The sequence below is a fragment of the Ambystoma mexicanum genome, chromosome 6q (assembly GCF_040938575.1).
Source record: "Ambystoma mexicanum isolate Mex_15411 chromosome 6q, UKY_AmexF1_1, whole genome shotgun sequence".
Taxonomy (NCBI): Eukaryota; Metazoa; Chordata; class Amphibia; order Caudata; family Ambystomatidae; genus Ambystoma; species Ambystoma mexicanum.
The window spans coordinates 697,063,025-697,089,148 of record NC_090937.1 but is presented as its reverse complement, the minus strand read 5'-3'; the positions used below and the strand labels follow the sequence as shown (position 1 = coordinate 697,089,148).

The 26,124-nt window shown below is 48.4% G+C and overlaps 1 protein-coding gene across 2 annotated transcripts in view; it reads right to left on the bottom strand.

Moving 5' to 3' along the window:
• Window positions 1–26,124, bottom strand: part of USP38 (ubiquitin specific peptidase 38) — an 839,905-nt gene that overhangs the window by 530,070 nt on the left and 283,711 nt on the right. For both annotated transcript variants that reach the window (XM_069631202.1, XM_069631201.1), the window contains exon 4: window positions 1,802–1,903. In XM_069631202.1, the coding sequence (XP_069487303.1) occupies window positions 1,802–1,903 (102 nt within the window). The remainder of the gene's footprint in view (window positions 1–1,801; window positions 1,904–26,124) is intronic.

Genomic DNA, 26,124 nt, shown 5'->3' with positions numbered 1-26,124 from the left:
CCGAGGCAGATGGAGAGCACGGCGTTCACTTACCTAAGGTGAGAGCGTTAACCTTTGGGGTTCTACAGGAGAAGAGAAAGGGAAGAAGAGAGAGACATTCAATAACCCAGTTCCTTAATCCCATATTTTCTATCTGCAGACATCTTACCCTTCGAGTCAGACATACAGTGCACAGAGGACCCGGCCCAAAGAGCCAGCCGTGTGTTACACATCACTTTTGAAGATACGGTATACGCCCAGTCAAGACCGGCGCCTCTACGGGAATCAGGTGAGCGTTACAGTCCTGGTCATTCCGGATCGGAACTGGAGATGCTGCAATACTATAGACTCCGGACTGCAGTCCGTGCTATGTTGTCATCCTACCCGGCCGAACCCCCCGATACACCGGAAATACACTACATAGCCAATTCTAGTGACAGCCAGGGGGTAGCCTCCTCTCTGTATAAAATACTACTAGCGAAATCTCCAGAGCAACCCCCTAAAGCACGTAATGAATGGGCTGGTGAGCTTTGCCTTGAGATTACGGACGGCTTGTGGAGGAAACTGTGCTCTTACAAGCGCAGAGTCTCACTTAGCTTTAGACTTCGCTGAATGCAATACAAGCTGCTGAACAGATAATATAACACCCCACATAAACTTACTAAGTTTGCCCGGAGCCAGATACACACCTGCCCAAGATGCCGCTCTGAGAGTGCCGACCACATGTTCTGGTCATGTAACGCACTCAATGAATTCTGGGGTGAGGTCCTTAGGGCTCTCTCTGATGTTGTGGGAACTACAGTCGACCCAGACCCGATTGATGTGCTGTTTGCGGTGTGGAATAGTGACAATGCCAGGAAAATGCATACATTTTTTAATGTAAGCAGTATGCTGGCCAAGAAATGCATATTACAGTGTTGGAGACGCTCCTCCCCACTACCTTTAAAATGTGGCTAAATGCACTCACCTGGACTCGAGACCTGTGAAGAGGAATAGATCATTGCCCTCCCTGCGCACTCTCGGCCGAAAAATGTTTGGACTGCATTCTGTAGTTATCTTAACAGATAGTTATCTTAACAGACAGGCCAAAAGGGACCCCATATCCCCCATATCGGCGGCATTGCAGGACTAAACTGAACTACAGAGTTATCAAACAAGCCTGTGATAAACAAACACATTTGTATGTATTATCCATTACTGTGAAAAGGACTGGATCTATGTAATTGAATAGCAATGCTTCACTGTGTGTATATGCTGTTAACGTTCGCCTGTAAATAAAGGTTTTTAAAAAAAACAGAACTAGAGAGGCACCGTGGGTGGAGACTAAGGACTTGCAACAGAAATCTTGAAGTAGCTACTTTTGTCTACACACAGAGATGCCTGTTGGACTGTGCCACCAAGCAACTCTTGATTTTGCGGTGCCATTTCAATCTGTGCCATCTTGGAGCAGCTTTGTAGTCCTACAGCAAGGAACTGTTCCTACTTATATGCTGAAGAGCACTTCAGGACATCCATCAGGGGCAGTGTTGTTCTCAACTCAGAATAAGTTGAAGTGGCTACTGGGAGCCTGAATTCCATAGGAGAGGTACTTTAAAAAGAGGCTTCAGGACCCTGGAAGAGGTCTCAAAAAGAGCTGTGCAAAAGAGGTTTAAACTTCAAATCACAGACTTGAGGAACTGTAGATGTGAGGCACAGGGGAGCTGACCGTAGAGCTCATTGTTGCTGCTAATTTTCATACAGTTGCTTTACTCAAAGGTGAAGCATTGTAAAGACATGAATGGCTAGTCAAGTGCAAATGGCTAAGAGAACAGCATCAACTTACCAAATGGAAAGCTTCAGGAGAATGTTGAAAACTAAGCAACATGTGGGAGAGGACAGCCAAAGCACCAGGTCTTACAAGAGGGAACCAAAGGCGATTAAATACCTGAAAAGAAAATATCACTCAAATTAATCAGGGCTGCTATTAAAAATGTCTTCATACCAGTAGTTACATGACGGACTGTGGCTGAAGAAATGTTTCTTGAAGAAATAAATCACTATGTTTCCCAATACCTTTGTATTTTGATTTTGCCCACCACCATGCATAATAGAACAAATTATCAGAAAACAAACAATTTCTTTGACTATTTGGAGCAATCCTTGCTTAAGTTGGCTGAAGCTCCCTGTGAGATTGAGGGCATTCGTCCAGGGAATTTGATTTAGCATTCTTGACTTGCTCTCGACTTAACCCGTTCTCAGTAATTATCTAATAACCTAGCCCCTTGTGAGAGGTTTAAACATCTCTCAGGTAGAAAAGTTCCTCAGGTGTGACAGCCATGTATAATTCTCCCATGTTTTCCACAAGGTACTTACATTAAGAATTACATTGGCGGCTCGTCACCAATGTTAATGTTAATGTTATAGGACATTTGTACCGCGCACTATCACCACCGGAGTGGTCCCCTGGCGCACTGGCGGCCCTGAAAGTGGATCGAGGGTGAGTTAGTGGGAGGAAGCAGGAAAATTGCAAGAGAGCAGTGATGTGCTGTTGGTGGCCACAGCCCGGTGGGTCCGTTGGCTGGGCCTGGGGTGTTTGCTGCCAGTAGTCGTCGTGTACTGTTGTGGAAGTCTGTGTGTTTTTTGTTTTGTTGTTGCAATGTAGTGAAGTTTGTGTGGTTTGTTGTGCTGTAGGTTTGTGGTTGTGTTTGGTTTGGAGTTTGAGGGGTGTGTGCAGAGGTGGAAATTGTTAGTGGAATTGGTTAGTTGGCATCTCTATCCTGAATTGAGGGGCTGGGCTTGTGTAGTCTCTCCTGATGCTCCTCTGTCCTGATCTGGACCCATCTTGCCTTAAGGTCCCTTTCACATCTGGCCCCCACCTCAACCAGCCGCCATCACAACCCCACCTGTCCAATGGAAGACTATTTCTATGAGAATACATTCCCAATTGAGGACCATGGTGGGCTGGGGCTCTGTGCACCTCAAACAAAACATTTGTTTACATAGAACACATCATTTATCAATTTGAGAACAAGGTGCATGTGGAGAGGACTAGGAGTAATTGTGCCATTCCGAGGAGGTCTGCAAAAAATGTTAAACTCCTCCCAGACCTGTAGGTTATCTAAGTGATCTAAAAGAAATGCACTCAACCCATGAAATTGAGGGCATAATATTGTTTTTGTATTGAAAAAAACATGTTACACATTATGAAACATTGCTCTCCTCCTGAATGAGTTTCACCTAAATTTCCTATAGACCGCTGCCTACAAGATCAAACTTGTGATGTCCCATTAGCAGAGGCAAATAGATTATAATACATTTGTGTGGAAGGCTTAGAGTTTAACAGGCTGTTTCATTTTAGGGTTGCAATGAGATTCTAAACTAGGGAATGAGTCTGTGTTAGGTAAAAGATCCGATGCACAATGTACGACCAGCCAAAGCCCAGGATCGGGTTAGTGATAGAGGGACAAAGTAGTATGGGAGCCCCTCTACTGAGAATGAAAACTGGTCAAATACCCTGTTCTATGCAATTTCTTCCACTCAGGAGGGTCTACAGCCACGTTTCAGCTCACTACACCATTCACAGAGGAGAAGAACAAGTTACTTACCCCTGGTAATGTTCTTTCGACTGGATGTTCCTTGCACGTATTCCTCATGTGAGGATATATCTTCCAGCTTCAGCTGCTATGGACATTTCCGGCAGAGGGTGCTGTGCGTCGTTGCGGTCGACTCGATGTCCCTCGAGAGCTTCCATCTCGGGGTCATCGTCGGTATATACAGCATGTGCAGCACTCCTTGGCTTCAGTTGTGTTTTTACACCTTCCTCAGGCAGAATTACCAGCATCAGTTAATCCTGGATAATACTGGACTCTGAAAGAGCGTGAAGTGTAATGCCTGGAAATTCTACAGTGTGTTAGGTTGGGAGGGGCGGTGAGGAATACGTGGAAGGAAGATAAAGTCGAAAGAATGTTACCAGGGGTAAGTAACTTGTTCTTCAAATGGATTGTGTCCTCCCACGAGACTCCCAAAGCAGTGTTAGGTTTTGGAGGAGGGAGTAAGAATTTTCAGGTTTAATGTTTGTCATGAATTGAGTAGAAGACTTTCGCAAAATCCTCCTTCCAGGCTACAGGATGAGTCCAGAAATCAAGCGCAACTCCTGGTACGACTCTGACCTTGTAACCCTTAAACACAAGTGTAGGGTGGCTGAGAGGAAATGGTTTGCATCAAGTACACCCTCTGACAAACTGGCCTGCCGCCTGCTCCAAAGGCAATACTGGCTCTCTGTCCTCACCAAGAAGAGCTCACATCCAAGCTCGCATTTCTGCGGCATCTAACAACTCGGTGGAACTCCTTAAAATCTGCAAGGAGTTGGCCAATCCTGCCACAGTCTCTACCTCTCCTCTCCCCTCCCAGGCCCTCTGTATGGCCCTGGCCTCTCACTTCATCTCTAAAACTCAGGACATCCTGACCAACCTTGCTACATATCCTGCTCCTCCCCAGATACTCTGATATCCCTCTGTCACCCCTCCCTTCTCTGCCTTTCCTCTTCTCCCCTGATGAGGTATCTGACATGACCCGGCGAAATTGCCCCTTCTGGACCTCATGGTCATTGTCACGAAGGGCTTGTACTCCTTGTTCCTCCCAACATGGCCGTACCAAGCTCTGTGCTACGCACTAGCTTTCACGTCGTGGCACGTACTATAAATTGGTCAGGCCCTTGCGGGTCCGCGCGTCTCAACGCTATCTTCGGTAGTGACCCGACGTGTGCTTACTCTCTACATTGGTTTCCTTTGATCCTCTTACTTCCTTCCTTGCCTTTTATCCTGTTCCTGGATTTCCCCCCCCTACTTACTCGTTCATCGCTAATCCTGGATACCCTGGAACCACGAACTTCCCGGAACTCTGAACGCGTCCTGCAACCTGACGAGGCTCGGGCGAGCCTATTCAAGACCCGAACGATCCACAGGAAGAGTCCTGCGGCCGAACAAGGGAGATCCCGATCACAGGTGAGACGGGGGGAGATTTACGACAGTATCTAGACAAGTCTGATCTATGAAAACCTAATCTAAATAGGTTCTTCCATGTTCTACCAAAACCATCAAGGACCACATTGACACCTTTGCCCCAGCCTTGGCGGACTTCTGCAACCACTCCTTTGCCTCGCCGTGAAGCACTCTTCTTCACTCTCTTCTCAAGAAGCCCTCTGCCGACCCCTCCCTTTCGGCTAATTTTCATCCAATCTCGATCACTCATTTCCTGGGGAAACTCCTGGAAAAGCTGTCCATCTCCCAGATCAATCTTCACACTGAATCTGTTGGCTGTCTCCATGACCATCAATCTCGTTTCAGAGCAGCCAAAAGCACGGAAAATGATCTCCTCAACATCCGTGAATACTTGCTCTGCAACCTGGACTCTAATCTCCCATCTGTCCTCATCCTACTCGATCTCTCGTCTGCCTTTGACAATGCTAACCATGCCATTTCGTACAACCGGCTCCGTACCGTAATAATCTGGGTATCACTGATCAGGTTCTGGCCTGGTTAACCTCTCATCTCTTATCGACCCTCCCAGGTCCAACTTCGGTCCTTCCTCTATCTCCCTCTCCACCTGCGGTATTCCCCAGGCATCTAACATCTCTCCCTGGTTGGTCAACCAATACCTGGCACCTCTCGCCCACTGCATTGCTGCTTTCTGCACCAACTTCCAATGTTATGCGGATGACATCCAGCTCGCTTTCAGGCTCCCCACTGCTGCCACTTCTTCCCTCATCCCAGACTATCTCTCTGCAATCCAAGAGTGGTGTGCCGCCAATAATCTCTGCTTGAATGCAGGCAAGACGGAGATCCTCCTCATTGGCACAACAGCACCCTCCTCTGCTCTTCATGCTCTGGCCGGCCTCCCTTGGCCCTCCCCTGTTCCCACCTGCGAGGCTAAGAACCTTGGGGTTATCTTCAAATCCACTCTCTCCTCCTCTCCTCACATCTCCAACGTCTCTAAGAAGTCAAACTACCAACTGCACCTCCTTAGGGGTATTCTCCCTCTCCTCTCCTTCCCCCCAGAAGCTCACTGTCTCTAGAGCCCTGGTTCTCTCTAGGCTTGACTATTGTAGTAGCCTCTTTTTGAATCTGCCTGCCTCTACTCTCCGCCCTCTGCACCTCATCCAGAACAGGACTGCAAGACTTGTCCTTTGCCTAAAGCCCAGGGATCATAGCTCTCCGGCACTGAAATCTCTCCATTGGCTCCCAGTGGCTGCAAGGATCAAATTCAAGACCCTCTGTATCATCCATAATGCCTTCTGGGGCCTGGGACCAAAATATCCCCAGCTTTCTCTCCTGAAGTATCTTCCTACTCGAGCCCTTTGCTCCTCTACCTCCAACTACTTGAGATTCAGGCGCTTTTCGAAGAAACAAGCTGGATGCAGATCTATCTTCTGCGGGCGCCTCCCTCTGGAACAGCCTCTCTGAAACTTGAGCATAATCACCTCCGGTTCCGGAAGCAGCGCAAGACTATCCTCTTTGCTTCTGCCTTCTCTCCTCCCTGCTGTTTATCTGTTACTGCACTGGTTACCTGGCTACCCTCGGAACCGCGGGTCCAGGTCCCTGTTCCAGCTGCACACCTACGCTGCCTCCAGGCAACCACCACTTGGGGCTGTATATATAACCCTACTGTCCCCCTACCTGCACTGTACATCACTTGTCGTTCTACACTTAACCTTGCACTGCCACCTGTTGGCCGCACTTCTTGTGTTATGATCCTATGTCCTGCACTTCTCCTCCTTCCGTTCCCTCTGCACCCCTTCTTCCCTCCCTGCCTTGTCGCGCTTTGAAACACTTGTGTATGGGCACGCTATTAATAAAATATCATATCATGACAGTAACGGTTTTTGAAAGTGTGGATGGTAGACCAAGTGGCTGCCGCACAAATGTCTTTTATAGGCACCCCTCTTTGGAGAGCGTAAAATGTTGTTATGCCCCTTGTGGAGTGAGCTCTTAAGCCTTCTGTGTGGGGGTGGAATCTTTTCTGGCCAATCTGTAGCATTCAGAAATGGCAAGAATTATCCATCAGGATAAAGTTTGTTTATTAGTTTGTGGCCAGTATAACAATGGAAAGTTGATCATGCCAACGGATCTTAGTCATCCGAGAAATGCAAAAGCTCAAGGCTCTTCTTGGATCGAGCCTATGTAGCCTTTCCTCTTCCTTGCTAGGGTGAGGTGGTGGATAGAAAGTTGGAAGCACAATTTTCTGGGCTAAATGGAAATCCACGTAGTCATGAAACTAATAGGCGAGGGACCCTCTTTTTTGGTTACGGGGGGCCAGACTCGTGAGGGTGTGACAAAAGATATGGCGAACAGGGTGAGTCAAGGCTACCCCTCCCTAAAGCGCTAGGTAGACGTTGACACACAGATGAAGACTAGTGTAGCATAATTAGATTACACTAGTATAGCACACATATGATTAAAACAAAATGTATTCTAAAAAGGTGACAAGTCAGACAGTCTTTGCAGAGGCTATGCACAAATTTAAAGCCCACAAAAATCTTCTGTGTATTAAATATTGTGACAAATTGAGAATTGAGTTTGATAATACAGTTTTTTGTTGTTATGATTTACTGTTACCATTTGTCACCTTTTTAGAATACATTTTGTTTTAATCATATGTGTGCTATACTAATGTAATCTAATTATGCTACACTAGTCTTCATCTGTGTGTCAACGTCTACCTAGTGCTATAGGGAGGGGTAGCCTTGAGTCACCCTTTTTGCCATACCCAAATGGAAATCTGACACAATCTTTGTCAAAAAAGAAGGTTTAGACAGAGGCCACCAGAGGGCACAGGCAAGATGGCTGCCTGAATGCTGAGCTCCATCCTCAGCCGTGGAATTAATGCAGTTATGGTGATTCGCAGTCTTCGAACCGCTTAAGAAATGGCAACCTGAATGTTTGAAGCTGCAGCTACCCAGCAAGATTTAGAGAGGAGGCCCGGAGCAGATCCTGTGCTCCAAACTCGAATCAACCTGTTTCGGAGTGATCCTCGCCAGGCAGGCACTGCCCGGAGGAGGCAGTGAAGTGTGTCCCGGGCCTGGATGGTGTGGTGAGCTCGGTTCCGGCCTGCAGATGCAAAGGACACCCTTGCGCCGGACTAAAGTGATGGAGCAGCAACCCCTACATTGCCCTGGGTTGGTGACAGGTGGGGAGTGGAGACCTCTTCACACCGCGGACCGTTGGTGCTGTGGGCACGGGAGCACGTTTAACCCGACGCAACTGAAGGTGGAGAGCGCCGACTGGAGGGAAGAGCCATCCAGTGGCGCTGCACAGGTGAGGAGGCTGTGGTGTCCCCATCAAGAGGGCTGAGGACTGCGGCAGGAGGGAGGTATGAATCCCGCGAGGCTCCGCTCGTCCGGCAGTGTTCAGCTGGGTCGGGCTGCAGAGGGAGAGGCCACCAGAGGCTGCACCTGCACATAAGAGCCTCGCGCACATTGCCTCGGGCAGAGGAGGCGTTCTGGGAGCACCATTTAGTGTGGGCTGCTGCAGGAGGGGGCTCATGGCCCATGAGGAGCTGTCCACGGTGCCCCGCAACGGTGCATAACCTGACAGGCATACAAGACCCCTGCAGGCAATGCTGAGTGTTTAGCAGGTACAGGCAGCTGTGAAGGGGAGGGGATAACAGGCCCCAGAAGTTGTTGAGTGGACTCCCCCCCCCCCCACCCATCCCCCCACCATGGACACCCCCCAACCCATGGGGAGAGCAGACATCAGAAGGGGCTCCATGCAACCCACACCACCTGAGGGGCACATAACTCCCTGCTGCTCATCCAGGGGGGGAACAGACTCCCAGCCGGGGGACAAGACAGCAGCAGGTGGTGGAATCTTCTGAGTGGGAGACCCAGGCCGCAGGGGGACCCGACACCAGGAAGGATGCCTCTGGACTGGTGGAATCATAGCCGAGACCCCCCCTCAGACATACAAAGGGGGGGACTGGAAGCCCTGGCAAGATTTCAGTTTCACACCAAAAGGTGCCCCCAGCTGAACTTGGCTCTATAAAGAATGATATGCAGACCATCCTGGAGGAGACCTTATGGTCAAGGGCCACCCTTGAGGATAGCATGGATGGGGTGGAGGCTAACCAAACATCCAATGGACTGTTGGAAACACAAATGGAGGCGCACTTCATGGAAATGGAACGAAGCGAGGAGGAGCTTTGCCTCAAGGTGGATGACATTGAAAACCGTGAGAGAAGGAATAATCTCAGGATCTTCGGGAGGCGGAGGGTGAGACCCTGGCAGGCTTAGAGCACAAGGCGCAGGAAATAATAAGGATGGTCCTGGGCTCTGGGGAAGACAAAATGGTCACAATAGACAGGGTGCACCCTACTGGGGGAGGAACCCCTAGCCCATGCTCAGACTTGGCGTGCATGCACTATTACAGGGATAAGATGAGGATACTCGAAAAAGCGAAACATCTAAGAAGTGAATTATGGTGACTTTAGGGTGGCCATTTTTCAGGACCTCTCGGCCCACACATTGAGGTGAAAGAAGTGCGGGCCCTCACTAAATGGCTACAGGAGAAGGGGGTGAGGTACCGCTGGCGCTACCCCATCTCACTGGCGTTCGGCTGGTCACAGAAAACTTGGTTGGCAGCAGGGAGGGCCCCACATCGGAACGTGGTGGTTGGGGACTGGACCCGAATCAGGGACCCGGGGGCCGGAAGCGGTGCAAGGAAAGCGGAGGGCGAAAGGAGGAAAAAAGTTTCAGAAACTGAACACACCACCTCTGCGTAATGCCGACGCCTGAAAGGGGGATACTCCAAACCCAGGTTGACTATTTGCATCTTTTGGAGACCACCCCAGCCATGTCCAGGGGCCTCAGTGGAGGCTGTCAGAGTGAAGAAGCTCATTAGTTACTCTTAGCCGCTGGAAGGGTGGTCAGCTGTATAGTTTGAGATCTGAGTTGCCAAAAATGAGAAGTTCTGTGCAGATGGTGGGCACACAGTTGGGGAAAGAGGGTTCGGGGGGGACCCGGGAGTTGGGTGAATTGGTTCATGGTTTAGTTTGGAACCGGGGAGGGGGAGAATCAGCACGGTTGGGTGGGTGAGTAGAGAGCGGAAGAGCTGCTTAACATGCTGTCCAGGGCAGGGAACGAGTCCCTGATGGTTCGATAACTACACCCAACATGATTGGTGAATGGGGTCGGACGCCTCGATTTAGGGAAGGGTAGGGTGGGAGGGGGTGAGGGGCGATGGGAGGGATGGGAGTGTAAGGGAGGCAATCCATTCAATGGAATTCGTGTTATAGAGGTTTTGTGCCTCATCAGACACAATAGGAGTAACAGGCGAAGGGTTAAGAAGGGGAATGGTTGAGTGGGCGGTGGGTGCGCTGAACGTAAAGTGTTCATGTTCCGCAAACAGAAATTGGTGGTACTCTTTCTTCAAGAGACACATTATTGACAGGGGGTGGAATTACTGATAAAAGGTAAAGCGATTTGTATGAATTTTTTGGGCCTCTCACAAAACCTCCAAGGAGGAAGGAGTGGGTATATTGATCGGTAAGTCGGTAAGTTTCTGGGTATAAAAGGCACATACGAGGGAACGCGATCACGCATGCAACCCTGTATGCGTCCAACGTGGGGCAAGTGGGGTTCTTACGCCAGGTGTTTAAGGTTATGGATGGGTGGGCGGAGGGTGCAACGATGTTGAGAGGAGATTTCAATTTGACATTGGACCCCAAGTTGGACTAGTGGTCAGCAAAAGGATCGAGTATGAAAGGGGTGACTAGGGATCATCTTGGCCCCCTTGCCCTGAGGGACCTTCTGCAGGATCACTTCTGGGTGGATGTTTGACGTAGGTCCTGCCCGGGCCCGGGTAGTTGTACATTTTCCTCCCTGCTGCATTAGTCATACACGAGGATTGAACAAGGGAGTGGGAGGGTGAGGTTGGAGTTCCTAGGGTGGAAGCCATCATGTGGTCCGACCACGAACTTGTGGCTGTGAACTGGCAGATTCCTAAGGCCTGTCAGAGCTAGAGGTGGAGATGCAATAACACTTTGTTGAGAGACCAGGTGTATAGAGATTTTGTGGGGAAGGAGATACAGGCTTATTTTGAAACTAATGATCATGGGGGGAATAGTATGGCGACGATGTGGGGGGCGGCCAAGGCCACCTTTTGGGGTTTGCTCATTGTGGAGGGGGCCAAAAGGGTGCTGATTGAAAGTAAGCTCCGAAAGGAATTGAGAATTCTACATTTGCAGCTGAATCAGCGTGGTGCAGATAGGGAGGTCCTACTGGGTGATATGAGGGATGAGACACAACAACTCCACACGGCTCTAATTGGGGAGGTTGTTAAGAAAATGAGATACACCTGACAGACGTATTATGAGAGGGGGGATACGTTGGGGACCCTCCTGGCAAACAGGATGAGGGGTTGCAAAGCGTAAAGGAGGGTAGAGGGAGTTTGAGACGCAGGGGATGGGTGCTGAACGGGGGAATCGACATTGTGACATGTTTTGCAAACTTTCATATGGAGTTATATGCCAGGCCGGCAGAGCAATCTTTGGAGGACATACGTCACTACCTAGCAGAGCGAAACCTCCCCAGGCTTACAGGGAGAGATAACCAGGGGGAGGAGGTGCTGGGAGCCATCCAGAGGTTGAAGATAGGGAAAGCCCCAGGAGGTGATGGCTTCACAGCTGATTTTTACAAGAAATATCAAAACCTGCTGGCGGCGCCCTTGGCTAAGCTGTTTAATTTAATAGTGGGACGGGACACAATACCACCAACATTTCTTCAGGCCCTAATAGCTGTTATTTTGCGAAGCCAGGGACGGACCTAGCCGACTGTGCCTCGTACAGGCATATCTCCCTCCTTAATGTGGATGCCAAGATCTTTGCTAGAATCATGGCTACGTGTTGGGAAATGCACCTCCCCCGACTGATCACCCGGACCAGGTGGGTTTTGTGTTAAAACAGGCAGGGAGCAGACAGCATGCAAAAAACTCTCCATGTCTTGAGTTCGCAAATGTTAAGGTATGAGGGTTGCTCTTGTTATCCCTAGACGCTCAGAAGGCGTTCGACCGGGTGAGCTGGGCCTTCATGAGGGAGGTTTTTGTGTCTCTAGGTATGGGCCCAAGGTGGATGGGTTGGATATCGGCCCTGTACTCAGTACCCATTTCTAGGGTGGGGGTCAATGGGAATGAATCACGGTCCTTTCCATTACAGCGGGCCACTCCCCAGGGATGTCCTCTTTCCCCGCTGATCTACACATTGGTGATGGAGCCGTGGGCAGCGTCGGTCAGGGAAATGGGGAGATTAGAAGTGCACGGTGGGCAGAGTTCACTGTAAGATGAACAAGTTACTCTCTTACCTGGTTACGTTCTTTTGATGGGATGGTCCGACGACGTATTCCATATCTATGACAGTAATCACCACAGCTGTGCCGCTTCGGAAAATCTTTCAGCGTCTGCGTCGATGACGTCGATACGCCGTCCTCGAGGACCTCCTCTGACGGCCGACGTCACCAGATGTTATAAGTAGGACGCACGACGCCCGTAGCCTCAGTTATAGTTTTTTCCCAGAACGTGTGGCACCCTTGTCTGCCAGTATGACCACAGAAAGCCTTGCGGAAACGTAAGCTGCAATCGCATAAGAAATTCTGTAGCGGGGAAGGCAGGGAGGGAGCGATATGGAATACGTCGTTGGAGCATCCCATCGAAAGAACGTTACCAGGTAAGAGAGTAACTTGTTCTTCGAAGGGATTGGGTCCTCCGACGTATTCCATATCTATGACAGACTCCCAAAGCAGTACCAACGTAAGGAGGAGGGAAAAGAATTTAGAATATACAAATTTAGAATGCCCAATCAAATTGCGGAGTAAAAGACTGCCTTGCCAAAGGCCAGATCCTGCCCACGGATGGAATCGAGGGAGTAGTGACATACAAAAGTATGTACCGAAGCCCAGGTGGCTGCATCACAGATGTTACAGATAGGAACACCTCTCTCTAGGGCAGTAGAGGCAGCCATTCCCCTGGTAGAATGGGCCTGCAAGCCGACCAGTGGGTCCTTACCCGCCAAGCAGTAACACTCGGAGATAGCCAAAATAATCCAGCGAGACAAAGTCTATTTCGTCACAGCTTGTCCCAAACGCTTTCCAGCGTAACCAAGGAAGTGTTGATCGTCCACTCTGACCCGGGACATGCAGGAAATATAAAAGCTCAACGCTCTCCTAGGATCAAGTCTATGGAGCCTCTCCTCTTCCTTACCAGGATGTGGAGGAGGATAAAACGCCGGAAGAACAACCTTCTGGCCTAAATGAAATTCCGACACCACCTTCGGAAGAAAGGAAGGACGAACTCTAAGGACAACCCTGTCCTTATGAAACACAGTGAAGGGTGGCTTAACTGAACGTGCCTGTAACTCACTCTGCGAGCGGAAGTGACCGCAACCAAAAATACAGTTTTAAGAGTTAACAGTCTCAAAGGGCATGAATGCAAAGGCTCAAACGGAGCACCATCAGAAACTTGAGAACAAGGTTCAAATCCCAACCGGGCACCTGGAAAGGTGACGGAGGGAACACATTAGTGAGCACTTTCGGAAACTGAAAAATTAAAGGAATTTTAAAATAGGAACACTCTTCAGACGAGCGCTTAAATATGGACAGCGGCGCCAGGTAACCTTTAACAGTACCCACTTGCAAAAGCAAAAAAGACAGAACCATGGGAATGTCACATGCAAAAGGATCCACATTCTTAACCCTGCACCAGTCGCAGAACTTACGGCAACGGCAACCGTACAGGGACTTTGTTGCAGGCCGTCTGGCCGAGAGCAACACCTCAATCACGTCTTCAGGGAGGTCCCAATCCTTATTCCTCAACCTTTCAGAAACCAAGCGTGAAGGTTGAAGGATCTGACCTCTGGATGAAGAACCTGACCCCCCTCCCGTGAGAGCAGATCGTCTCGGTAGGGAAGACGACATGGAGGGCAGATGGACAAGTCGAGAAGGTCCGGGTCCCACGTCCACCCAGGCCCACGCCGGAGCAACGAGGATCATCCGGGAACCGAACCTCCGTAACCTCCGCAGTACTTGCGGGATGACGGGGACTGGAGGAAACGCGTACAGCAGTGGGAATGACCACTCCACCACGAACGCGTCTCCTAAGGCTCCTTTTGGAGGAAATTCCCGCAAGCAGAAACTCTCGCACTTCCGGTTGACACTGGAGGCGAAGAAATCCACTTGAAGGGTCCCCCAAATGGCGAAGATCTCCAGGAGAATCTCCTGAGCCAACTCCCACTCGTGAGAGATCGCGCTCTGCCTGCTCAGAGCGTCTGCCGTCTCGTATTCGTCTCCGGCCAGATGAACTGCCGAGATCGAAACTTCCTGCTGGATTGCCCAGAACCAGAGCTGCATCGCCTCCATGCACAGAGCCCCCCCCCCCTTTTTGTTGAGGTAGTGCATGGCCACCGTGTTGTCCGTCTGGATCAGGACATTCTTCCCTCGCACAGTCGGCAGAAAAGCCTTCAGGGCTAGCCTGACGGCCCTCAGCTCCAACAGATTGATATGGAGTCTGGACTCCGACGGAGACCAACGACTGCTGACTGTCAACTCGTCATGAGCTCCACATCCCGTGAGGGATGCGTCCGTCACGATCGTCACCTCCGGCCAGGGTAGCCAAAACGGAGCCCCCTTCATCAGATTGTCTTCTACGGCCCACCACAGAAGGTCCTGGGCGACCGAGGACGGCACCTGAACAGGGTCCGACATCCTGCCGGAGGACTGAGACCACTGGAGCTTGGTGGTCAGTCATTTTTTCGAAAAAATAATGTAAAAAAAAAAAAAAGGAAAAAGTCGAATTCTTTTTTTTAAAAATTATATATTTATTTTGGGGGCTTGGGAATAAAAAAAAATGGGTAAAACAAAAAAAAAATTAAAAAAGGGGGGTTGGGGGAACCCCCCATTTCGAATAAAAAACGTATTTAAAATAAATTGACTTTTTTTCGACATCATTTTTTCAAAAAAATGACTTTCGACATTTTTGAATTCGAAAAAATGACTATGAACCCTGGAGCTTAAGTGCCCATTGCAAAGATCTCATTCGCAACCTGGCCTCTGGCACCAGAAGAATGCAGGATGCCATTAGGCCGAGCAATCTCAAGAACTCGAACGCTGGGAGACTCTGGGCAAGCCGAAACTTGTGCACCATCTGCTGAATGTGATGAGCCCTCACCTGGGGAGGAAAACACTGCCCCAAGGACGTGTCGAGCACTGCTCCGATGTACTGGAGCCTCCGAGTTGGTGTCAAATGGGACTTCTTTAAGTTGAGGGAGAAGCCCAGCTTGTGGAGGGAGTGGCAGGTGACTGACAGATGATCCAGGACTTGCTCGGGAGAGCGCGCCCTGATCAACCAATCGCCCAGGTAGGGGTAGACATGAATCCCCCCTTTCCTGAGGTGCGCTGCCACCACTACCATAAAGCTTGGTGAAGACCCTTGGGGCGGAGGTCAATCTGAACGGCAGGACCCGAAACTGAAAGTGCGAGTGGCCAACCGCGAACCTCAGGTACTTCTTGTGCTTTGGATGTATCGGCACATGAAAATAAGCGTCCTTGAGGTCGAGAGACACCAACCAGTCCTGAAGTTGAAGGGCCTGGAGGACTTGAGAGAGAGTAACCATCTTGAACTTGTCCTTCCTGAGGAGTTTGTTCAAACCGCGCTAGTCCATGATGGGTCGCAATCCCCCGTCTTTCTTGGAAATCAAAAAATAAGGGGAATACCATCCCTTGTTCCTCTCCGCTACACGCACCAGTTCTATGGCGCTTTTCTCCAGCATGGATTGAATTTCCTGCGCAAGGAGCGGATCCGGACTCTTCAAAGAGAGATTCCCCGGTGGATTGTCTTGAGGCCTCTGCCGGAAAGGAAGACAGTAGCCGTGGGTTATGATCTCCAGAACCCACACATCTGAAGTAATGGCGCGCCACTCTGAAAGATGCTGCACCAGCCTTCCCCCAATAGGTGAACCATGGGACATGGCCTCATGACTGAGCTGAAGCGGCTGCGGCGGCGTTGCCTGAGAGCAAAGAGGCAACAGCCCGAGCTGCCTTGGCACCTTGAGTACCTTGTTTTCCACCTCTGGCACTCCTACGGTGGCCCCTTTGACTGGCAGCTCCTCTCGCTTTACCAAAGGATGAGTAATAACGAAAGGAACATCCCCTCCATTGCTGTCCCTTAGGACGAAAAGGCAGAGGTTGGCGAACTGCAGCGCCCAACGACTTCGCTGCAGCTTTGGAGGTCTGCAACCTCTCAAGGCTCTCGTCAGCCTTGCTGCCAAAAAGATGTTCCCCGTCAAAGGGCATGTTGAGGAGCCGGGCCTGCACATCAGGAGCAAACCCCGACTTCCGCAACCACGCAAACCTGCGTATTACAGTGCTCGCCGCCATGGACCGGCTGACGCAATCTGCCATGTCCAAACCCGACTGAACGGCCTCACACATGGCATCCTTGCCATCCTGAACCATGGCAAGGAAACCATCCCGTTCATCCCCTTTGGGAATATGTTCAGCCGCTAAGGAAACAGGTCCACCGAGTGTGCATGAAACGTGACAAGGCACATACGGATTTGGCCGCCTGAAGCGCCATAACCCCTGAAGAAAACACTTTCTTCGCCCAGCCGTCAAAACGCTTGTCGTCCCCATCAGGAGGGATGGTAGGATACGACGCCTGCTTTGCCGGGGCCATAGCCGCCTGCACCACCAAACTCTCCGGAGTGGGGTGCTTGGTCAAGTAGCAGAGGTCGCTGCTGGCTGGGCGGTATTTTTGCGACAAAGACTTGCCCACTGCCGGGAGACTCTCTGGAGCAGTCCAAGCCGCCGCCATGCTCCTCTGTAGAGCCATATAGAACGGCAGTACCGCGTCAGTTGGTGGACCTTGGTCGAGGATATCCGTACGGTCATCCTGAATAAAATCCCCTAGGGGAGCAGACCATCCCAAGTACTCGGTGACCCTACACATAAGGCGCTGGTACGAGGAGTCGGCATGAGTGCCAGGCTCAGGCCTACAAAACTCCACCTCCCGAGAGGTGTCCAACCCACCGGCATCGTGCAGGGACTGCCGCAGGTCCTCAATTTGGCTATGGCCCGAGAGAATCTCGTCTGGCACCTTATCAGGAACCATGCCATCATCAGAGCCCTCATCCACCTTTGAAATAAACTCAAGATGGCGGTAAGAAGGCACAGAATGTGGAACAAAGCCATGCTTGACCTTGGCCAGAGCTTTTCTAGGGGGTTCCACCAAGCCCCAGGCTACCCCCGTCGAAACAGCCTCAAAAGGCGTCGAGTGAATCGGCGTCAACGCCGAACGCGGCACCGACAGCATCGACACAGGCCTCGAGGCCGGAGCCCCGAGCGTGTCCCTCGACAGCCTGGGCGCCGATGGCGTCGACTACTTCTTCGGAGGCGGGGCCTCGAAAGAGTCCGTCCACGACCTCGGCGCCACCGGCGTCAACGTCTTCCTTGAAGACACCACAGGTGCATACGGTCTCGAGCGCGTCGAGGACCGGGACCTGGAACGGGCATGACGAGATCGATTCCCCTGGTCCGAGTGGGACCTCTCCCGCGAATCGTGCCGACCACCCGAGCCCGAAGGCGTGCGAGCGGTGTCTCTCGACCGATCACGACCGACCCCACTCGGAGGCGCGGACAGACCAGTGCCCTGCGATTCGAGAATCGCTAACATTTTCTTCCCGAAGGAAGCCCATTCCTCCGGCATCGCATGCTTGGTGGGATAAGCGACCCGCCGATGGGCGGAGTCCTCGGATGAGGACGGGGAGGGCGACCGTTGACGGCGCTTCCGGGAGTGCCTCGAAGAGGCAGAGGAGTGGCGGGACCAACTTCGAGACCGAGACCCACTGGACTTCCGATGACAATGCGGAGAGTCGCCCCCGTCGAAAGCCCCGCAGACCCCGACTTCTGTTGCTTGGACACCTTACCTACCGACAACTTCTTCTTGCGCTCCCGCCAGGCTTTGAACGTGAGCGACTGGCAGTCGACACAGTGATCCATATCATGGGCCTCCCCGAGGCACCAGAGGCAGGCATTGTGCGAGTCCGTCACCGACATCTTGGACCCACAGTCCCCGCACTTCTTAAAGCCCGGACGCGGGGTGGAAGACGAGGTAGACATCTTCACGAAGAATATACTTCACAATACGAACAGGTTCGAAGAACCGAGAAAGAACAGAAACTCCAAAGAGTCGAGGCGCGCCGAGATCTCTGAAGCGAACACGTTTGCAGAAAAAACGGAACTGAGGCTACGGGCGTCGTGCGTCCTACTTATAACATCCAGTGACGTCGGCCGTCGGAGGAGGTCCTCGAGGGCAGCGTATCGACGCAGGAGGCAGACGCCGAAGATTTTCCGAGGCAGCACAGCTGTGGTGATTACATGTCATAGATATGGAGGACCCAATCCCCTCGAATTTATAATCTAACAAGGTAAGTAAGAGAAAAAAAGGAAAAAGGTTTTAGTGTATATGTATTCCAGTAGTCATAATTTATCCATTGAGGAAAACAGAGCTCTAAAAGAATTGGCTTTCAACACAGCCATAGTCATAAAACCGGCTAACAAGGGGGGTGGGATAGTCGTAATGACTAACACCCAATACCTTCAGATGGTGAACAATTTACTGGAAGATACTACCAGTTATAAAAAAACGAAAAAGGGATCCCACCAAGGAAATTAAAGCAGAGATTGAGCAGGCAGTTAAGCACGCCTTTGATCGCAATTGGGTGTCGGATAATGAGTGCGAATTTTTAACTACCAGTCAAGGTCGCACTCCTACGTTGTACGCATTACCTAAGATCCATAAGAACGCAATACGTCCACCCTTTAGACCAATTGTTTCGGGGTGTGGTACTATACTGGAACCACTTTGCAAATTCATCAACACTTTTCTCAAACCTTTGAGTTCAAAAACAAGCACCTATCTAAGAGACACTGTGCACACAATTGAAATCTTTGAAAAATTAAGTTTTGACCCCACCAAACAAATCCTAGTGACTATGTATATAACCTCTCTTTACATCAGCATTCCCCAAGCACACGCTCTTGATTGCATGCAGGAATACCTGACGGTATCTGATTCTCAACAGAGGGTACCGATCAATTTCATTATGGAACTGATGGAATTGGCACTCTGTAAGAGCTACTTTGAGTTTAATGGGACCTTCTTTCTTCAAACCAAGGGCACAGCGATGGGAGCTGCCTTCGCGCCCAGTTTGGCCAATTTGTTTATGGCCAAATTTGAGACGGAACATATCCTCTGTGCAGCTAATCCTTTCCTTAAACACATTACAAACTGGAGGCGTTATATTGATGACATTGTTTTCATTTGGGAAGGACTGGAAGCAGAACTACAAACCTTCCTCCTATGGCTAAACCAGATTGACAACAATATTTAATTTACTCTTGAATATTCCAAACAGCTGATTGTCTTTTTAGACCTTGAAATCAAACATGATGAAGGCAAACGTAAATGTCTTCACCGTAAAGAGTGCCAGAAACACACTACTGCACTACACCAGTGACCACCGTCGCCACTTTAGGGACAATCTCCCATATGGGCAATATTTGCGCATCTGGAGAAATCGCACAGACAAACAGGACTTTTACAAAAAGGCACATGAGTTGGACACTAGATTGATAGAAAGAGGATACCCCAAGAAGCTCGTCAATCGGTCCCATAAGCGAGCTCGCTTTACGGACCGAGACTCTCTGTTGACTACCAAGACCCAGGCATCTGATGACAGTAAAACGACCTGTGTATTGACTCATGGCTCTAAAACATTTCAGATAAAGAAAATTATTCTTAAACTTTGGGACATTGTCAGATTAGACTTGCTTGAGGAATCCCTTCCTCCCTTCGCTCTCAAAAGGGCATTAAATATTCATGACAGACTGGTACATTCGAGCTTTCGGAAGCATTCAGTCAAAACAGGACTTTGGGACTTGAGATCAGCAAAAGGACATTATCCCTGCGGCAGTTGCACCGCTTAAATTTACAGCAAGAAGATGAAAGATTTCAAGATTGGAGAGAGGACATGGGTCCTCCCTCATCTTACTAATTGCAAAACGAAACAAGTCGTTTACTGCATCGAATGCCCATGCAGACTGAGATATGTGAGGCAAACCAGCAGAGCAGTACACATCAGAATATCGGAACATTGTTCCAGTGTCAGATGCAAAACGATCACGGCACCATTGGTGAACCACTATACAGCATTAAAACACTGTCCTAATAAAATATTATGGTGGGGCCTAGATATAGTAAAGGGCTCTATGAATACATCAAAAAGTGTACTGGAGAAAGAAGCACGTTGGATTTTTCGCATGGAGACTCACGCGCGAGTGTTAAATGAAGAATATATATATCTATCCTGGTTCAGAAACATATGTGGTAGTTTTATTTACATTTGCGTGGATTCATGCCAGTTACAGCTTTACCAGTCTCATATGGTCATCACATATCTGTATCCATCCAAGGCCACAATTTTTAAAAAACAATAGCCTTACCAGCCTCATACTGTCATCACACATCTGTATCTAAGAGCTCACCCCTTTTTTTAAAATAACTTTGATGTTTTCCTTTAGTTGACTCAGCAGTCTTTCATCCACCCAAGCAATCTTGACACATACATGATTTATTGTGTCCAAGCTGCTTTCACAGCATTATATTTCCCTGCATATCCATTTCTGCCAGCTCTACAGGCTAAACACAGCCGCCAATTACATTTTGAGATCATAACATTTTGGGCAAGCATGCATTACACGTGGACTAATATAATTCTTTCGTATTTAAAATCATTTCCCGTACCCTGCAATGTTGTGGTGCAGTCTTGAATCAGTCCCCTCTACCGCTCTTTCACAACTTGCATGGCCGATTTCATTTGCACGACAGTAGTCCGCTGCACTATAAAAGTGACACACCAGCCTCGGCTTCCTGGCTCGAAAGATAGGTGTACCAACCAAGCAATCTTGATACATACATGAATTGTTGTGCCTAAGCTGCTTTCACAGCATCATGTATCCCGGCATATCCATTTCTGCTAGCAGCCTCATATTGTTAACTTACACTGAGATTTTAACACACTTGTGTGAGCATGGACTACACGTGGACCAATATAATTCCTTTGAATTTAAAAACATTTCCCGTACTCTGCAACGTTGCAGTGCGTTCTTCTGTTCCTTTATAATTTGCACTGCCGCGCTTCATTTGCACAGCAGTGGTCAGCTGCATTTTAAAAGTGACACCAGCCTCGGCTTCCTTGCTTGAGAGATCGGTGTGCCCAACCTGACCACTCATAAGCAGTCACGTCATCTAATTAGGAAAGCGCAAGCAGCACACCAGCCTCGGGGTGTGCCTCATTTGACCAATCATGATGTGCCACGTCAGAGCACAGTGAATACTTTACAAGGCGTTTTTGCCGAGCAAGTTTTATTTACAGCCAGCTTCCTTGCGACTGTACGGCTCAACTTTTTGCCTCCATTCAGAACGGTATGGGTGAGTACCTACCTTTCCTTTTGCTTTGCCTCTTGTCAGATGCACTCATGCTGCATACAATTAAGATTAGGCTACCCACAGCAAATACTGTGTGATGCTTATGTTGCAGGTAATGCAGGGTTTCCCGATATGCCTTTACACTCCAGCCATTTGTGCTACATTATTCATGGCATTCCGGTAGGCTCTTTGCAGCCACTGTTTTTCGATTATTTATAAATTTGGCCAAATAGAGTCTCGTTTCCCCAGTTATAACAACGAGCATTGCACTTTTTGTGACTTCTCATTGCAAGCTTTTGTATGCTGACTCAGCCTTCGTGTTTCAACTCCTTTTCAGGTGTTGGTCTAGTTTGCCTGCTACACCTAAACACGCCAATCGACGCCTTCTTTATTTTTATATTTATTTAAATTTTTTTAACAGGTTCCTGTGTCTAAATAATGCTTGGAACCTCACCAGGAATACATTTATCATGACGTGCTCTCTACACGTTTAAACATCTATCCAATCAAGCTGACCCGAGCAGCAAATTCTAAACCACATTTCGACAAGTAAGCATCATTACCTTGTCGTTTGTATTCATTTATTTATTTCATTATTCCTTACATAAATTGATTAATACCCCCTTTTAGATTGTATTTTGCTGAGCAATTCTTAGTACTTGACGGCTCCCTCAGCCACACACTTTTTTCCACTTCGCCTGGAGTGCTAGACCCAATTGAACACCAGGTAGGTGGTTACCACTATTTCATATGCACTGAGCATCTATTTGAATTACCGTTTCCAAAATCACAGTGGATTACTTGGTTACTCCACAGATGCAACGGGTGAACATGGTCGCCTGCCTCAAGCCGCGCTCTGCTTCACCGGCCTGTAAGGACGAGGATCAGCACCATTAAACTTGGTCCATAAAATCCTCCCAGGATTGGCGTGGGTAAGGCTCATTTTTGGAACCATTTGAACCAGTAGTCGTATACATTCTTTTACTAACATGCAACACTACCCTGCTAACTGTATATAATCTATTAAGAGGTTTACATGTAAGAGAAAAAATTCTTTGCAATAAAATATCCTTTTTTCTTTTTTTGTCTGCTCCCCGCAGGGATTATTCACTCATACTCTGTCTGCCCTGAGGAAGGCGTTTTTTGATTCTGATGGTCTCTCAGGTGGCCAGCCGAAACATATTTAGGTCTTTGTTTGATGACAGTTGATGTTCTTCAAGACCTTATTTTGAATTAAGCAAATGTGTAATTTTACATATTACGTAGGCAGACCTGAAAAATTATAGTATTGTGCAAGTACATTTATTCATTATTTGTATTTTATTGTTGTTTCTCTTTCACTTCTTTGTTGTGTTGATTTGTTTAGTCACATGTATTTGACTGTTTAGATTATCTATTTGTAGGGTATTCTTTGTTTATGCATTGTCCTTTATATTGATTTTTCAACCCCCAAAAATCTTTTTTCAATATTATTTCTATACTAAAACCTTTTTCCTTTTTTTCTCTTACTTACCTCGTTAGATTATCTATTTGGCTTACTCAGGGTAACTAAATAACTTTTGGATATCTTTGATACCTATTATGAATTAGTTTTTAAAGGAATTAGGTTAAATTGATTTTTTACAGCTTTTGGAATTCTTGTTATAATATTTCGGACCCCTACCATAGCTGTACCACTTTTGGGGCAATCCCCCGTTTTAGGTTAATTTTGAACTGCACCAATGTTCTCAAAATTACTTTATACTGTGCCTCAGCTACGCTTCTTACGATCTGAAGAAATCCGGACTGCAAAATTTCCCAGCAAACATATTACAGACAAGGTAATCTTACACTTGAAAACATCATTGATTAAATCTACATTCCTTGACATGGCGCATTTACTATTGCCAATGGGCAATGGCTGTAGTGAAACGTCGTTCTTGGCATTGGCAGGCTCCAATAAAGCACGGAAGAATACAAGTTGGCACCAAGTTTCTTCTAATACGACCGACATGATAAAAATCTTCCAACCTTAAATATAGTGACTTTGGCAAGCAAAAGCCCATGCACTCTTCTTTTAGGAACACGAACGACATACCTAAGGCTGAGGTGCATCATAGCCAACTCGTCATCATGGCTTGTGAAGACTCGACGTCTCGTTGTGTCGCTGTTTTTACTCAAAAAAACGAAACCTGTTCCATCACAAGGCACTAGTGCGACTGAACCCATTTCTGGAGCCTTACATTAACCACAAAAAATCTCATGGAAAGTGGCCAATTGTAATACCAGAGGCTTCGCTCATCTTCCAAGAGATAACCATCTCTTTTCAGGAGCTTTCCACATCATTTGTTTGCAAGAAACCTGGCTCGTTTCTTTGCCAGTGCAGGACGGATACAATGCAGTTTTGAACCCTGCTTACAAAGGGTTACTTGGTCGCCTTGCTTCGGTATTACTTGTCACAAAAACAACCTTTTCACCTGTCCAAATTACTTTCTGCAGGCTACAGGAATCTCAGTTAAAAAGCGTACACATGCCGCTTTACAACGATACTTGATTTTGTACGCCTACCGGAACCTGGCAGAAATCAATTAATCTACGCCTTAGCTACGCTGATTGATGATCATACTGCAACATTCAACCCTCACTAGATCGTGACTGGAGGTGATTTTAATTGTCCATGTAATTCCATGGATGCCAGTATTTTGCATTGCAAGGAAACAATGTGTGCTATTGACTAGATGACCATGTTATCGGACCGAGACCTTCATGTTACAAACAGCTATGCCCAGAAGGACAGCCTTTGTCATACGACATAGGATAATGGGTCTTCCTTTAAGGTGCTCCATTACATTTTTACTTCTAGTGGCCTCTTGCCTTACATATTAAATCGTTTGAAGTGATCCAGAAAAAATAACCAGTGACCACGCACTGCTTCAAATCACCTGGCTCGCTTACTTCGATGACACTTCTGAATATAGGCACGTGCCGGTTGAGTGCAGCCAGGCACGTAATCGCCTCCACCGTTGCCAAGATTAACAAGTTACTTTCTTACCTGGTAACGTTCTTTCGATGGGATGTTCTGACGACGTATTCCACATCTATGACAGATAATCACCACAGATGTGCTGCTTTGGAAAATGTTCACCGTCTGCGTCCTGCGTCGATGACGTCGAAACGCCCCTTCGAGGATCTCCTCCGACGGCTGACGTCACGCAATGTTATATGTAGGACGCATGACGCACGTAGCTCAGTTGTAGTTTTTTCCCCAGAACGTGCGGCACTAATCTTCTGCCAGAATGACTACAGAAAGCCTTGCGGAAACGAAAGCTACAATCGCATAAGAAATTCTGTAGAGGGGCAGGTAGGGAGGGAGCGATGTGGAATACGTCGTCGGAACATCCCATTGAAAAAAACGTTACCAGGTAAGAAAGTAACTTGTTCTTCGAAGGGATTGGTTACTCCGACGTAATCTACATCTCTGACAGACTCCCAAAGCAGTACCAACGTTAGGAGGTGGAAAAAGAATTTTGAATTTTAGAATGCCCAATTAAATTGCAGAATAGAGGACCGCCTTGCCAAAGGCCAAATCTTGCCCATGGATAGAATCCAAGGAGTAGTGTTTAAAGTATGGACAGAGGCTCACGTGGCTGCTTAACAAATGTTACGAATGTGAACACCCCTCTGCAGGGCAGTAGAGGCAGCCACACCTCTAGTAGAAAGGGCCTGTAAGTCTACCGGAGGGTCCTTACCCGCCAAGTGGTAACATTCAGAAATTGTAAAGATAATCCATCTAGACAAAGTCTGTTTAGTAACAGCTTGTGCCAACCGCCTTTCAGCGTATCCTACAAAGAGTTGATCGTCCACTCTGACCAGGGACATGCCTGAGATGTAGAAACTTAAAGCTCTCCTAGGATCCAACCTATGGAGCCTCTCCTCTTCCTTTCCAGTATGCGGAGGAGGATAGAACGCCGGAAGAATGACCTGGCTTAAATGAAATTCTGACACAAGAAAAGAAGGACGAACCCTAAGGACAACCCTGTCCTTATGGAACACTGTGAAGGGTGGCTTAACGTAAAGTGCCTGCAACTCACTCACTCTGCGAGCGGACGTGACCGCAACTAAAAATACAGTTTTGAAAGTCAACAGTCTGAAAGGACAAGAATGTAAAGGCTCAAATAGAGATCCCGTTAGGAACATTAGTGAGCCCTTTAAGAAACTGATAAATCAAAGGAATTTTAAAATAAGAACACTCCTCAGACGAGCGCTTAAATATGGACAGCACCGTCAGGTAACCCTTAATGGTACCCACTTGCAGGCCCTTGTGGGGAAACAATAGCAAAAAAGACAGAACCACAGGAATGGCACATGAAAAAGGATCCACATTCTTAACCCTGCACCAGTCGCAGAACTTTCTCCAACGGCAACGGTACAGGGACTTTGTTGCCCACCTTCTGGCCAAAAGTAACACCTCCATCACGTCTCCAGGGAGGTCCCAATCCTTATACCCCAACCTTTCAGAAGCCAAGCATGAAGGTTGGGGGACTTGACCTGTGGATGGAGAACCTAACCCTCCCCGCCTCAAATGAGAGCAGATCATCTCGGTAGGGAAGGGCAGATGGACATGTCGAGAAGGTCCGGGTACCACGTTCTCCTGCCCCATGCC